At 48.9% G+C, this 13,593-nt stretch overlaps 1 protein-coding gene across 8 annotated transcripts in view; it reads right to left on the bottom strand.

The window, feature by feature from the left end:
• nckap1 (NCK-associated protein 1) overlaps positions 1-13,593 on the bottom strand; it is a 247,554-nt gene that overhangs the window by 123,486 nt on the left and 110,475 nt on the right. For all 8 annotated transcript variants that reach the window (XM_085985938.1, XM_085985933.1, XM_085985932.1 and 5 more), the window contains 3 exons: positions 13,366-13,498; positions 8,449-8,530; positions 8,239-8,297 (listed from right to left, as the gene is read on the bottom strand). In XM_085985938.1, the coding sequence (XP_085842064.1) occupies positions 8,239-8,297; positions 8,449-8,530; positions 13,366-13,498 (274 nt within the window). The remainder of the gene's footprint in view (positions 1-8,238; positions 8,298-8,448; positions 8,531-13,365; positions 13,499-13,593) is intronic.

The following is a 13,593-nucleotide window of genomic DNA, read 5'->3' as shown; positions in this document are numbered from 1 at the left end:
TGATCGGTAGGCCACACAGCTCCCCCCAGAATCCGCTAGTAGGGAGTGTACGAACCGGCGTGGCGGCTTGATGGCACGGCCGGAACGGCTCTTGGCGGTTGGTGTCTGGAGCGGGGTGGTCGGACGCGTCGGGCTCTTAGGCGGTCTGCCCCGCGGTGGGGGTTGGCCCACTTGAACGGGTTCGTCGGGCTCTAGGTGCGCCAGCTTGAACCGGTTGACTGACACCTTGTCAGTTCTGCCGCCCACTTGGAGGAGGAAGAACTTGTTCCCCGTCTGGAGTACCTTGTCGGGTCCGTCGTATGGGGGCCGTAGAGGTCCTCGGTGGGCGTCATGGCACACAAAAACAAATTTGGCCATGTGCAGGCTAGGTGGTACGCGGGTTGCCGGTTCGCCGTGCCGGCCGGTGGGTACCGGAGCGAACTGTTGTGCTCGGTTGGCGAAAGCGCGGCGTTGCTGGTCAGCCGACCGGGGGTCGTGGCGGTGGGCAGGGACTCTCCGGGTACGCGCAGCGGCTGGCCGTACGCGAGTTCCGCCGCCGAGGCTCGCAGGTCTTCCTTGACCGCGGAGCGTAGGCCAAGTAGCACCCACGGGAGGCGGTCGATCCAAGCCTCGTCCTCGAGGCTGGCGCGGAGAGACGCCTTCATGTACCTGTGGAATCGCTCGCACAGTCCGTTGGCTTGGGGGTGGTAAGCCCTGGTGCGGTGAACGGCCACCCCGAGGTTTCGGGCGATGGCGGCCCACAGATCAGAGGTGAACTGCGGGCCTCTATCCGACGTCATGTCGGAGGGGACGCCGAACCGAGCGACCCAGGTCCCGATGAACGCCCTCGCGATGTCGGCGGTGGTGGTGGACGTCAGTGGAATGGCCTCGGGCCAGCGGGTGGTACGGTCCACGATTGTCAGCAGGTGCGTGTGACCTTGTGATGGCGGCAGGGGGCCGACGAGGTCGATGTGGACGTGGTCAAACCTTCTTTCCGGCACGGTGAACTCGAGTGGGGCTTTGACGTGCTGGTGGATTTTGGCACGCTGGCAAGCTATGCAGGATCTGGACCAGACGCGCACATCTTTGCGCCAGACAAATCGGTTGGCCACCAGTCTAATGGACGCGCGGGTGCCGGGGTGCGAGAGGCCGTGGACGATGTCGAAGACCCGTTTTCGCCAGGACGGGGTTGCACCAAGGAGGTGTCGCATTTGACTGTGACGGCGGACGGGCCGCAGGCGACATCGGTCAGTCGCAGCCCTGGGAGGGTTGTGGGCGCGGAGAGCAGATCGGGGTCGGTGTGTTGCTCCGCTGCCAGTTGAGCATAGTCCACTGCCAGGTGGGCGCCGTGGACGGCGGGGCAGGATAGGCAGTCGGCCACCACGTTGTCTCGACCGGAGACGTGCCGGATGTCCGTGGTGAATTCAGACACCGCGGCGAGCTGGCGTTGTTGCCTGGCTGACCACGGGTCCGCAGATTTTGCCATCGCGAATGTCAGGGGTTTGTGGTCGACAAACGCGGTGAAGGGGCGGCCCTCCAGAAGAAATCTAAAATGGCGGACTGCCAGGTACAGTGCAAGGAGCTCGCGGTCAAAGGCGCTGTATTTGGCCTCCGGGGGGCGCAGTTGGCGGCTGAAAAAGGCCAGCGGTTGCCAGGCCCCGTCGATCCACTGTTCGTACACGGCGCCGACCGCGTGGTCGGAGGCATCCGTGGTGAGGGCCACCCTGGCGTTGGGCTGTGGGCGAGCGCCTTTTTGGTCGAGTCGAAAGCGGTCAACATGTCCGCCGACCACTCGATCGCCATTCTGTCTTTCTTACCCCGGAGGGCTTCGTATAGGGGCCGCATGAGGGAGGCCGCTCCGGGAATGAAGCGGTTGTAAAAGTTGATCATCCCCAAGAACTCCTGGAGGCCTTTGATGGTGGTAGGCCGGGGGAACTGCTGGACGGCTTGCACCTTGGCGGGCAGGGGAATGGCTCCGTCCTGCGTGATGTGGTGGCCGAGGAATTCGATCCTGCTGAGGCCGAATTGGCACTTGGCTGGGCTGATGATGAGCCCGTGCTCACTGAGCCGCTGGAACAGGGTGCGGAGGTGCTCGATGTGTTCCTGCTTGGAGGAACTAGCTACCAGGATGTCATCCAGGTAGACAAAGAGGAACTTCAGGTCCCGGAGGACCGAGTCCATGAGCCGCTGGAAGGCCTGGGCCGCGTTTTTGAGGCCGAAGGGCATTCGGAGGAACTCGAATAGCCCAAAAGGGGTGATTACGGCCGTCTTGGGGACGTCCGTGGGGTGGACTGGCACCTGATGGTAACCGCGCACCAGGTCGACTTTGGAGAAGACTGAGCGGCCGGCCAGTCTAGCCGAGAAGTCTTGAATGTGCGGTATGGGGTACCGATCCGGCGTGGTGGCGTTGTTTAGGCGCCGGTAGTCCCCGCAGGGGCGCCATCCCCCGTCGGGTTTGGTGACGATGTGGAGTGGGGAGGCCCAGGGGCTGTTGGAGCGGCGGATGATGCCGAGCTGTTCCATTGTGGCGAACTCGGCCCGCGAGATCTCCAGCTTGGCCGGGTCCAGCCTGCGGGCGTGGGCATACACCGGTGGGCCTGTGGTGGGGATGAAGTGTTCTACCCCGTGCTTAGCAACTTCTGCGGAGAAGGTCGGGTTGGAGGGCTGGGAACTCAGCCAGGAGTGCTGAGTAGTCGTCCGTTGAGCGGGTGCGGCACTGCCACACCATTTCGGCGGGTTGGGGGGGGGGGGGGGGGGGGGGCCATGGCGCCCGGGATAGGTGACATGGTGTTCATGTCCACGAGGCGGCGCCGAGGCATGTCGACCAACAGGCCGTGGGCGCACAGGAAATCCGCACCGAGGAGCGGGGAGAGCACCTTGGCGGTGATAAACTCCCAGTGGTAGCGGCGGCCTGCAAGGTCGATGGTGACGGTGCGGGTGCCGTACGTCCGGATGTCGGTGCCGTTGGCGGCAGCCAGCGCAGGGCCGCGGCCGCCTCGCTGGATCTCGAGGGCTGACGCGGGGATGATGCTGCGCTGCGCGCCCGTGTCGCATAGGAAACGGCGTCTGGAGGCGCTGTCCGTAATGTACAGCAGCACGCCTGCTTGCCCCACGGCCATCGTGTAGGCCGGTGTGGGGGCGGTTGGAAACGTGCAGGGATGGCTGCAGCGGCGTGCCCGTGCGCCGAACCGGGTATGGAAGTAGCAGTAGCCCTGGGTCGGACGGCTTGGGGGACGTGGGGGCCTGGGGGGCCTCGTGGCCGAGCTGTGCGGCTGCGCGATAGAGGGTGGAGCGCGCGCCGACGCTGCGGAGGCCAGGTCGGGGGTGACGGCGTGGTTGGAGCCGGCGGACAGGAGCTTATCGGCTTCGTTGGCCAGGTCCTCGAGGTCCGTGAGGCTGGATGCCACGATCGCCGGGCGGATGCTGGGGGGTAGTTGGCGGATGAAGAGCGTGCGGAAGAGGGAGCCGGGCGGTTTCTCGTCGGTCAGAGCAAGCATGTGAGAGCAAGTCGGACGGCGTGGAGTCACCGAGGCCCGGGAGGTTGAGGAGGTGGCAATTGCGCACGAATTGGGAGGTTGTGAATTTTTTTTAAGGAGCGCGGCCTTGAGATGTGCGTACTTGCCTTCCTCCGAAAGGTTTTGTAGTGTTGTCCAGACTTTCGTGATTGTGGAGCTGCCCAGGGAGGCGAGGAGGTAGTCGTACATCGTTGCGTCGGCGGTGATGCCGCGGAGTCGGAATTGCGATTCGGCTTGAAGGAACCAGGCGGTGGCTAGGTTCTCCCAGAACTCCGGCAGCTTCACAGAAACTGCGTTTGTGTCAGCCATGGTTACGCTTAGGAGTCGTCCTGAGCGTCGGGGTCACCAATGTAGGAGTCTACGTACTCCTAACAAAATATACTGAACTTGGAGAGGTTCAACAGAAAAGGTTTAATTGTTGAGGCCACATGCTGAACACAAAAATGGCGTCAGAGACTACACCAAGTCCGACTGTCTTTCATCAGTGCACAGCTTAGACTGCCCCTCCCCCGCTCTGGGCTTAACTATGTTGCAGATAGAGTTTCTTAAAGGTGTGATCCTTCTTAAAGGCATGACGCCTGATTTATAGTCTACGGACCGAAAAGCGGATTGTGTCCTTTCTGTGATCAGTACGCCACACCGAGCCACATAAGGAGATATTAAGGCAGGTGAGGATAGGTTTTAAGGAGCGTCTTAAAAGGAGGAAAGAGAGGCAGAAAGGCTTACGAGGGAATTCCAGAGCTTAGGGTCTTGGCAGCTGAAGGCACAGCCACCAATGGTGGAGCGATTAAAATCTGAGAATTAGAGCACAGATACCTCAGAGGGTTATGGGGCTGGAGGAGATTACAGAGATTGGGGGGGGGGGGGGGGGGGGGGAAGGGGGGGCTATGCGGGGGGCTATGGAAGGATTTGATAACGAGGATCAGAATTTTAAAATCGAGGTGTTGCTTAACCTGGAGCCAATGTAGGTCAGCGAGCTCAGGGGCGATGGGACTTGGTGTGAGTTAGAATACAGGCAGCAGAGGTTTGGATGACCTCAAGTTTACGTAGGGTAGAACGTGGGAGGCCAGCCAGGGGTGCGTTGGAACAGTCAAGTCTAGAGGTAACAAAGGCATGGATGAGGGTTTCAGCACCAGATGAGCTGAGGCAGGGGTGGTCTATTCTCAATCACAAATCAAATATTTGGTCTTATTTTATTGAAATCAGATGGTAGTACCAGGATACAAGATCATCCAATTGTGGTCACCTAATCCTGTGAAAAAACATGACTAAATGAAATTATATTTATGGAATGTTGGAACAAAGCTACGTGATCCAAATCTTTTAAGAAATCCAATATAAACTATGATGGTTTGTAATTTCATTGCATAAATTGTATTTTGCCAATAATTCAATTTGTTTGATCTGTTGTACTACAGATGGAATTTATAAATCCTTGTATAAATCATTTTTTCACTAAATAATAGATAGTAATGCAATAATTTCTTCAAGTCTAACTTCAAGGCTGCAGTCTATTGGCCTGATTATTCTCTATTGCTGCATTTCAGGCATTGAGAAGTATCCTCATGGTGCATACAAACATAGGAAAAAGACAGACAGCAAAAGTCCAGCTGGTCCATCGAGCCTGTCCCATTCATTTATGTAACATGACCCTCAATAATAGAGGGCTGCACCTATCCACTAGCAGACATGGGAGAGCAAAAATGTTTTTAAAAATTCCATGGGATAAAAGAATTCTGGGAAATTTCTTTCCAGCTATTCAGATACCTTATACTGTACTCCAACCTACCTCCCTCTGAACTTGCAGCACTCCATTCTCTTAGATTCAACCCTGACATTGTCATTAAACCCGCTGTTGTTGTTTGGCGAACTGACCTCTACCTAGCGGAAGCTGAATGCCAACTCTCCGACACCACCTCCTACCTCCACCTGGACCATGACCCCACTACCGAACATCAAACCACCGTTTCCAAGACTGTCACTGACCTCCTCTCCTCTGGAGATCTTCCCCCCGCTGCCACCAACCTCATAGTTCCCCAACCCCGCATAGCCCGCTTCTACCTCCTTCCCAAGATCCACAAACAGGACTGCCCTGGTAGACCCATCATTTCAGCCTGTTATTGCCCCACGGAACTTATCTCTTTCTATCTTGACACTATCTTTTCTCCCCTTGTCCAGTCTCTTCCAACCTACATCCGCGACTCTTCGGACACCCTCCGCCACTTTAACAGTTTCCAGTTTCCTGGCCCCAACCGCTTCCTTTTCACCATGGACGTACACCTCCATCCCCCACCAGGATGGCCTGAGGGCGCTCCGCTTCTTCCTTGAACAGAGGCCCGTCCAGTCCCCATCCACCACCACCCTCCTCCGCCTGGCTGAACTTGTTCTCACATTGAACAACTTCTCCTTTAACTCCACTCATTTTCTCCAAATCAAAGGTGTTGCTATGGGTACCCGCATGGGTCCTAGCTATGCCTGCCTTTTCGTGGGCTATGTGGAACAATCTTTGTTCCAGTCCTACTCAGGTCCCCTCCCTCACCTCTTTTTCCGATACATTGATGACTGTATCGGTGCCGTTTCCTGCTCTCGCCCCGAACTTGACAATTTCATTCACTTTGCCTCCAATTTCCACCCTTCCCTCGCCTTCACATGGTCCATCTCTGACTCTTCCCTTCCTCGACTTCTCCGTCTCCATCTCTGGGGATAGGTTATCGACCAATATTCTCTACAAGCCCACTGACTCCCACAGCTACCTGGACTACACTTCCTCCCACCCCGCCTCCTGTAAGGACTCTATTCCATTCTCCCAGTTTCTCCGTCTCCGCCGTATCTGCTCCGACGATGCCATCTTCCACACCAGTGCTTCTGACATGTCTTCCTTTTTTCGCAACCGAGGATTCCCCTCTACCGTGGTTGACACGGCCCTCGACCGTGTCCGTTCTATCTCCCGCACTTCTGCCCTCACCCCTGCCCCTCCCTCCCGGAACAACGATAGGGTTCCACTTGTCCTCACCTTTCACCCCACCAGCCTCCACATTCAACGGATCATCCTCCGTCATTTCCGCTACCTCCAACGTGATTCCCACCACCAAACACATCTTCCCCTCCCCTTTCAGCATTCCGTAGGGACCGTTCCCTCCGAGACACCCTAGACCACTCCTCTATCACCCCAAACAGCCCTTTACCCTCGCCTGGCACCTTCCCGTGCAAGCGCAGGAGATGTAACACCTGTCCCTACACCTCCCCCCTTCCCACTGTCCAGGGCCCCAAACACCCCTTCCAGGTGAAACAGCGATTTACTTGTACTTCTTGCAATCTAGTATACTGTATTCGCTGCTCACGATGCGGTCTCCTCTACATTGGGGAGACCAAACGCAGATTGGGTGACCGCTTTGCGGAACACCTCCGTTCAGTCCGTAAGGGTGACCCTGAGCTTCCGGTCGCCTGTCATTTTAATTCACCGCTCCATTCCCACTTGGAGATCACTGTCCTTGGCCTCTTGTATTGTTCCACGGAAGCTCAACGTAAACTCGAGGAACAGCACCTCATTTTCCGATTAGGCACTTTGCAGCCTTCCAGACTAAATATCGTGTTCAACAATTTCAGATCATAACCTCGGCCCCTATTACTTTTTTACTTATAATTTTTTCCACCCCTTTGTTTTGGGTCTTCCTTCCCCCCCCCCCCCCTCCTTTCCTTTTGTTTCTCTCTCCCACCTGGCAGCTGTCTCCTATCCTGCCAGTACACTTCACACCTAATCGCAGCTGTCTTTTGTCTCCACTGGCTTATTAGCATCTCGTCTGGTTTCGAATACCTTTTATTGTCTCTTACTTCCTTTTGTTCGATTGCAGCCCTGCCTTCGATCTATTTTATTTTCTTTCCAGTTTTGAAGAAGGGTTTCGACCTGAAACGTCAACTCAAATTTCTCTCCACGGATGTTGCCTGACCTGCTGAGTTTTTCCAGCAATTTCTGTTGTTATTACAGTATTTATTGTATTCCTTTCCCGTTAAAATATAAAATCAATTGCGACAGCAAAATAGTTAAAACCACTTCAGCTTTGTTTTCCTTGCAACATCATGGTATTTACAAGTCAACTGATGTGAGAATATATGGATAGATGCTCAAACAGATGGGAAATTGCAAGAGAAATCTCCAAGTTCCTAAAAATATACCAATAAGTATAAACGAACTTCTTCTAGTTAGCCAAATTATAATTTTTGCTTATGACTGTAACACAGTTCACACCAATGAGCATGCTTTCCAATTCAGGGAAGGAAAGAGGAGGATAAGCAACAAGATCTTCCCCACCAACATCTTATTAGTTCCAGAGCTTCCTTTGATTGTACCAAACCATGAAAATGTATTCTCAGCTTTAAAAACTTAAGAGTGGCACTTAAATTCAAAGGGAAATTTATTTGAGCAAATATACAGTAAACTCTTGTTTAAACGGCACTTAATCATCCGGAATACTTTAATAACCGGCAAAATAGATAACCGGTAATCTTGCCAAATCCATCCAGCACTCGTTTTGCCGAGTCCGAGTCTCCCGCGGTGGCCGAGCTAGTCAGTGGTTTTTATTTTAGTTTGCGTTAAAAATTGCCTTGGTAGGTATACCTCTCTGTTATCCAGAATTTTATCAACCACCGGCACCATCCTGGTCCCATAGGTGCCGGATAAGAAAGAGTTTACTGTATTAATATGCTGTTTCAACATAGTCATCTAATAAAATCACTCTGCTCTTACCTGCAGTCTAAACCAGTCCAGTCTCATTCCTCTGAAATCAAATACTTCTCCATCTTCAACTATATTATGCAAAAAAAAATGTTTGATATTACACAAGAAAATAGCATTACATTACAAAGCATAAATTTGCTTTTCTTCATAATTCAGTCTCAAAGTAGACAAAATATTGAAGTATCTGTTAGTATACATTAAAAGGAATGGTTAGCTCACCTTGCTTTACACTCAAGGAAGTCATAGTGTTTACAAAGGAAGACATAATGATGGATTCATCTTCTGGACACACAGAAAGATTCTAGAATGGAAATATTGCATGAAAATATTAAGTAATGCTAAAATACAATTATTTACTTCTTTGAGGTAGAGGTGGGAGGGAATTGTACCAGCATACAAGATTCACTTCTTAAAAAAACTCTTACTTTATTAGAATCTAAAGTACAAAGGGATCTGGGGGTCCTGGTGCACGAAACTCAAAAGGTTAGTATGCAGGTGCAGCAAGTGATTAAGAAGGCCAATGGAATGTTGGCTTTCATTGCTAGGGGGATAGAATATAAAAATAGGGAGGTATTGCTTCAGTTGTACAAGGTATTGGTGAGACCGCACCTGGAATACTGCGTACAGTATTGGTGTCCATACTTAAGAAAGGACATACTTGCTCTCGAGTCAGTACAAAGAAGGTTCACTCGGTTAATCCCGGGGATGAGGGGATGGACATAGGAGGAGAGGTTGAGTAGATTGGGACTCTACTCATTGGAGTTCAGAAGAATGAGAGGCGATCTTATTGAAACATATAAGATTGTGAAGGGGTTGGATCGGGTGGATGCGGGGAAGATGTTCCCGATGATGGGTGAAACTAGAACTAGGGGGCATAGTCTTAGAATAAGGGGCTGCTCTTTCAAAACTGAGATGAGGAGGAACTACTTCACTCAGAGGGTGGTAGGTCCATGGAATATGCTGCCCCAAAAAGCTGTAGAAGCTACATCATTACATAAATTTAAAACAGAAATAGACAGTTTCCTAGAAGTAAAGGGAATTAAGGGTTACGGGGAGCAGGCAGGAATTTGGACAAGAGTCTAGGTTCGGAATGGTCATGGCCCTGTGGGTAGCGGAGCGGGCCCAGGGGCCGTGTAGCCTGATCCTGCTCCTATTTCGTGTGTCTAATTCTGTTAGATTCAGGAGATGGTTCTGTGATAGTGGATTGGCGGTTAGGATCAGATCAGCCATGATCTTATTGAATGGCGGAGCAGGCTCGAGGGGCCGATTGGCCTACTCCCGCTCCTATTTCTTATGTTCTTAATCCGTTTGATGCTATAACTTAAGCTTATGATAGTAAATAGCCAAGGAAAATATCCTTTTGTTTTTCCATACGTGACCATAAGCCTACATGTGGGACTCATGTTCCACTGTAAACTTCATACTGGTGACTTTTAAAAATCTGTGCTGCCAGAAGAGAGCCGCATGCTGTCCATGATTTTTGAGATCATTAAAATTAAAAGCTGGAAAATTATAGGAGATTTCACCTGAACTTTTGATATGCACTTCTGGCAGGCAAGGCTGCCTACTGGAGGAAATTACTCCATATAAGGGAAACATTTTTGTACATTTGAAAAGCTAAAATAGTGAAGGCATTTTCAAGTTCGGGAGTGATAGTGGCACTAAACTATTCTTATGAATAGAACACATTTATTAGATAGATAAATTACTTACCTGGTAAAGTCTTTTTCACTTCTCAAGTAATATGAATCTTCCACACACTAAGAGTATAGTCTAGCTTGATGAAATTGTGGGAAGCCACATGCTAAGCATGCATATGAAAATGGAATCTTGACATGCCACATGTAGCCTCCTGCTCTGGCAACAGAGCATTGGGACCTGAAGCATAGTGCTAGTCTGTTTTGATCTGAAATTAATCACTTGTCACAAACCTGTCGGCAAGTCCTGGGGGATGGATGACTGGGATGGTGAAGGATGCATAGCATCTAAGAATGAAGATGATCCTACTAGGTAGCCAAATCTAATCTATCTTCAACTTTCTGCAGTTTGCATATGCCTTCGGAATATACCATAGTAGTACAAAATTAGAAGTGGGGAAAGAGACCCCTGCAGATTGGGCATAGGTAGCAAGCATCACACCAGGTTTCAGTAATAATTTGCCAAGGGAACTGACACGTGCTGTAGTTAAAATAGATAATAATACTTAGTAAATGTGCAAGAATTGCTCCACATAGCAGCCTTAGATATGGTATCAATTGGGGGAAGCAAAATGGAACATATGCAATGTTCCTTAACTTTCTGCCTGGACTTCTTTCCTGCAAGATGGTAGAAGTATAGGATGCCCTCAACTCACCATTTAGCTATCTGCTACTTAGGCACTGGAGTGCCCCGGATCATTGCACCATATAAAAAAAGTGAACAATTTGCTCTGTGCAAGAGATGTAACTTGGGGCTCTACAAAGATCCCAGAAACAGTGGGAAATAATATTTCAGTTCTGGCTTGCCTAGCTAGAGATAAAATCACGTGACAACTTCTCGACTAAAACGAAGCCGAGATGTGACTTTAGAGAAAGCTCCAGATGAATCCTAAGGACTTCCCTGTTAGAATGCCAAATCAAATAAGCCTGATCTACAATTAGGGCCTGTAATTCACCAACTTTGTGAGCCAAAACATACTAACAGCAGTGCAACTTTCCACACAAGAAACTCTCACATTCAAACTCCACTTTTCCAGATTTTCCATGCTTCCCTCCCCTTCTGGTATTCTGCCGTAACCATTCACACATCCTCTGGGTCTTGGATACATATTTTATTTCTCTAATTTCTCTTATTATTGCCTCCTTTTGTCTTACACCATTACTACTTTTGTCATTTAATTACCTCCTGTCCTAATCACAGACCATTCTTTCGTTTTCTCCACACCCCCTCGTCACTGGCTCTTTTCCTCCTTATGTTTTGACGAAGGCTCACAAGACCTGGAGCATTAACTCGACCATCCTCTCTCCACAGATGCTGTCTGACCTCCATTATTCCAGCATTTTCTATTTTATCATCAAAGAACTTTGAATGGTGCAGATATGAGGTTGTGAAGAGCTAAAGTCTCAACTGGAAACCAGTGCAGATTTAACTGGGTATATTTTCTAAGTAGCTTGCATAAAACAGGACAAAAACAAGTGACTCCCAACACAAAATACAAACAGGTCACGAATGACTAATTCATATTTTGGCTCTTCAATGTTGAACTAGTCCTGGCATGTTGACATGAAATGAGGGGAACTAACCAACTTTACAGAACATTAACTTCGTCCCTCTTTGTATTAGAAGTTCTGTTTGTGGTTGACCTACGGGAATTAATCAAGGAATCTACCATTGGGGATGAAAAAAACTGATCTTATACCAGAATGCAATATTTGACTGTCGCACAATGCAACATATCGAGCAATAAAGCAAGATTTGATTTAAAAGAAATCTATATACGTTTAAAAATAAAAGACCCAAGACAAAACTAAACAAAACATGGGTACTGATGAGATGGTTTTTCAGTCACTACTCCAAACATACAAACTCAAATAACTATGCTACATGTGAGAGTAAGTGAATGTTTTCCAGGCTTGTTAAAAATGAACTGAAGCTCTGATGAATGTGCAGACCTTGCGGGAGTGAGACGCTAAAGGCAAATATATCACCTATCAGAAACACCTTGAAATGGAGATAGCCCATTCTCATCATTTCCTTAGAAAGTAATCTGGAGCAGGTTCAACTTCAGGGTCATGTGAAGATGCCAAATGAAGATATTTTATCACTGAAATATTGAGTTTTGAAAATTTCCTCCATGGACAAATTAGAGAGCAATGATCAACATGCTGGACACGTCAGCAGGGCACAACGGACAACTGTGGATCGTTACTATAAACTGTGGAGGAAACTAACATTTTCTAAAAGCAGCAAACTAAGAAACTATTTTATTTCGAGTATTTAATAAACATTTGACAAGATACCGAATAAAAATAAAGCTATGCTTTTCCAGTTTCTTTTGCTGTCCAATGTACAAATACAATTGACAAGATTCATACTCCATCTACTGGCTATACAACTACATTGCATGTCAAATTTCCAAAACCACAATGAGCTTTATTCAGAAAATAACTGCTCAATGATCCTTTAAAGTTTTAAAAAGTGTTTATTATAGTTCTTCATTATCATAAGACCAGCAACAGGTGATATTCTGTCTCCTCCCCTATTCAGTTTTGCCTTTTTGATCTCTGTACTACAAACATGTTGAAAATTAGCTGGACAGGAAAGATAACTCATGCCCTTGCACCTCATCTCTGTCCCTCTCTCCCTACCCTCAGAATTGGTGAGTAGTGGGGTGTACATGAGCAGAATAGAAGTAGTGGGGTGTACTTGAGCATGGAGAGGTGGGTAGGCACATGCAATGAAGCGGGGGGGGGGGGGGGGGGAAGAAGTGGCACACCTGTTGCGAGAAGACGGCACGCATAAAGAGGGAAGTGATGCATGTGTGCAGGGAAGTGCACAAGTAGAGACAGCATAGCACATCAAGAGCTCAACACAGAACAAGCGAGCAGAGAGCACGTTCATGCAGTGCGCAATTTAGAACAGCTCGCCACACAAGGACTAAATGTAGAGAGCGTGAGGGTAGAGTGCACGCAAGCACAAGTTTGTGTAGAGAGCATGGACACAGATGAATGGGAACAAAGAGAATACAAAAAAGTACAGACAGCACAAAGGAAGGACGCAAAAAGATCAGCACACTGAGCACCTGCACAGGGACAGAGGGAGCGCACACACACACACACACGGAGAGAGAAGAGAAAAAAGACATACATTCTTTCCCTGCCTCACCACTTTTTAAATTAGAACTTTAGCGTTTTCCAAGTTGGACTCAAAATTCATATTACAAACTGTACTATATCAAGTCTACTGCGGATAACTGTACAAAGTAATTCGCTGCAGGGTGACATATTTAACAGAAGATTAAAAGGATTTTGGATTTGTCCAGCATCATTTGCGCAAAGAGTTACAACAATGAACCGAACATACACAGCCTTAGCTAATGTCCTTTTGTCACTGCTATAACACTATCTATGTTTCATTAATATTCTGCAATAAACTTACCTGCACAAGTTCATTCAGCACTACTGCATCAAAACCAGACAGATATTGCACATAATATCTCTGCATCACAGGTCCATATTTGCGCACATGTGCTCTGAGCTCTTCCATGTAATAGATCAGTTCAGCAACATGTCTAAAGGATTTTAAAAAAATATTAATTTTCAACAAACTTCAAATGACCTGTCTAATTGCACAGACCTATTAGATTTCAAAGTAGAAATAGATATA

Source organism: Somniosus microcephalus, chromosome 4, assembly GCF_052327205.1.
Source record: "Somniosus microcephalus isolate GS21.2 chromosome 4, FLI_Smic_1.0, whole genome shotgun sequence".
Lineage (NCBI taxonomy): Eukaryota > Metazoa > Chordata > Chondrichthyes > Squaliformes > Somniosidae > Somniosus > Somniosus microcephalus.
This window is presented reverse-complemented; position numbering and strand designations above follow the sequence as displayed.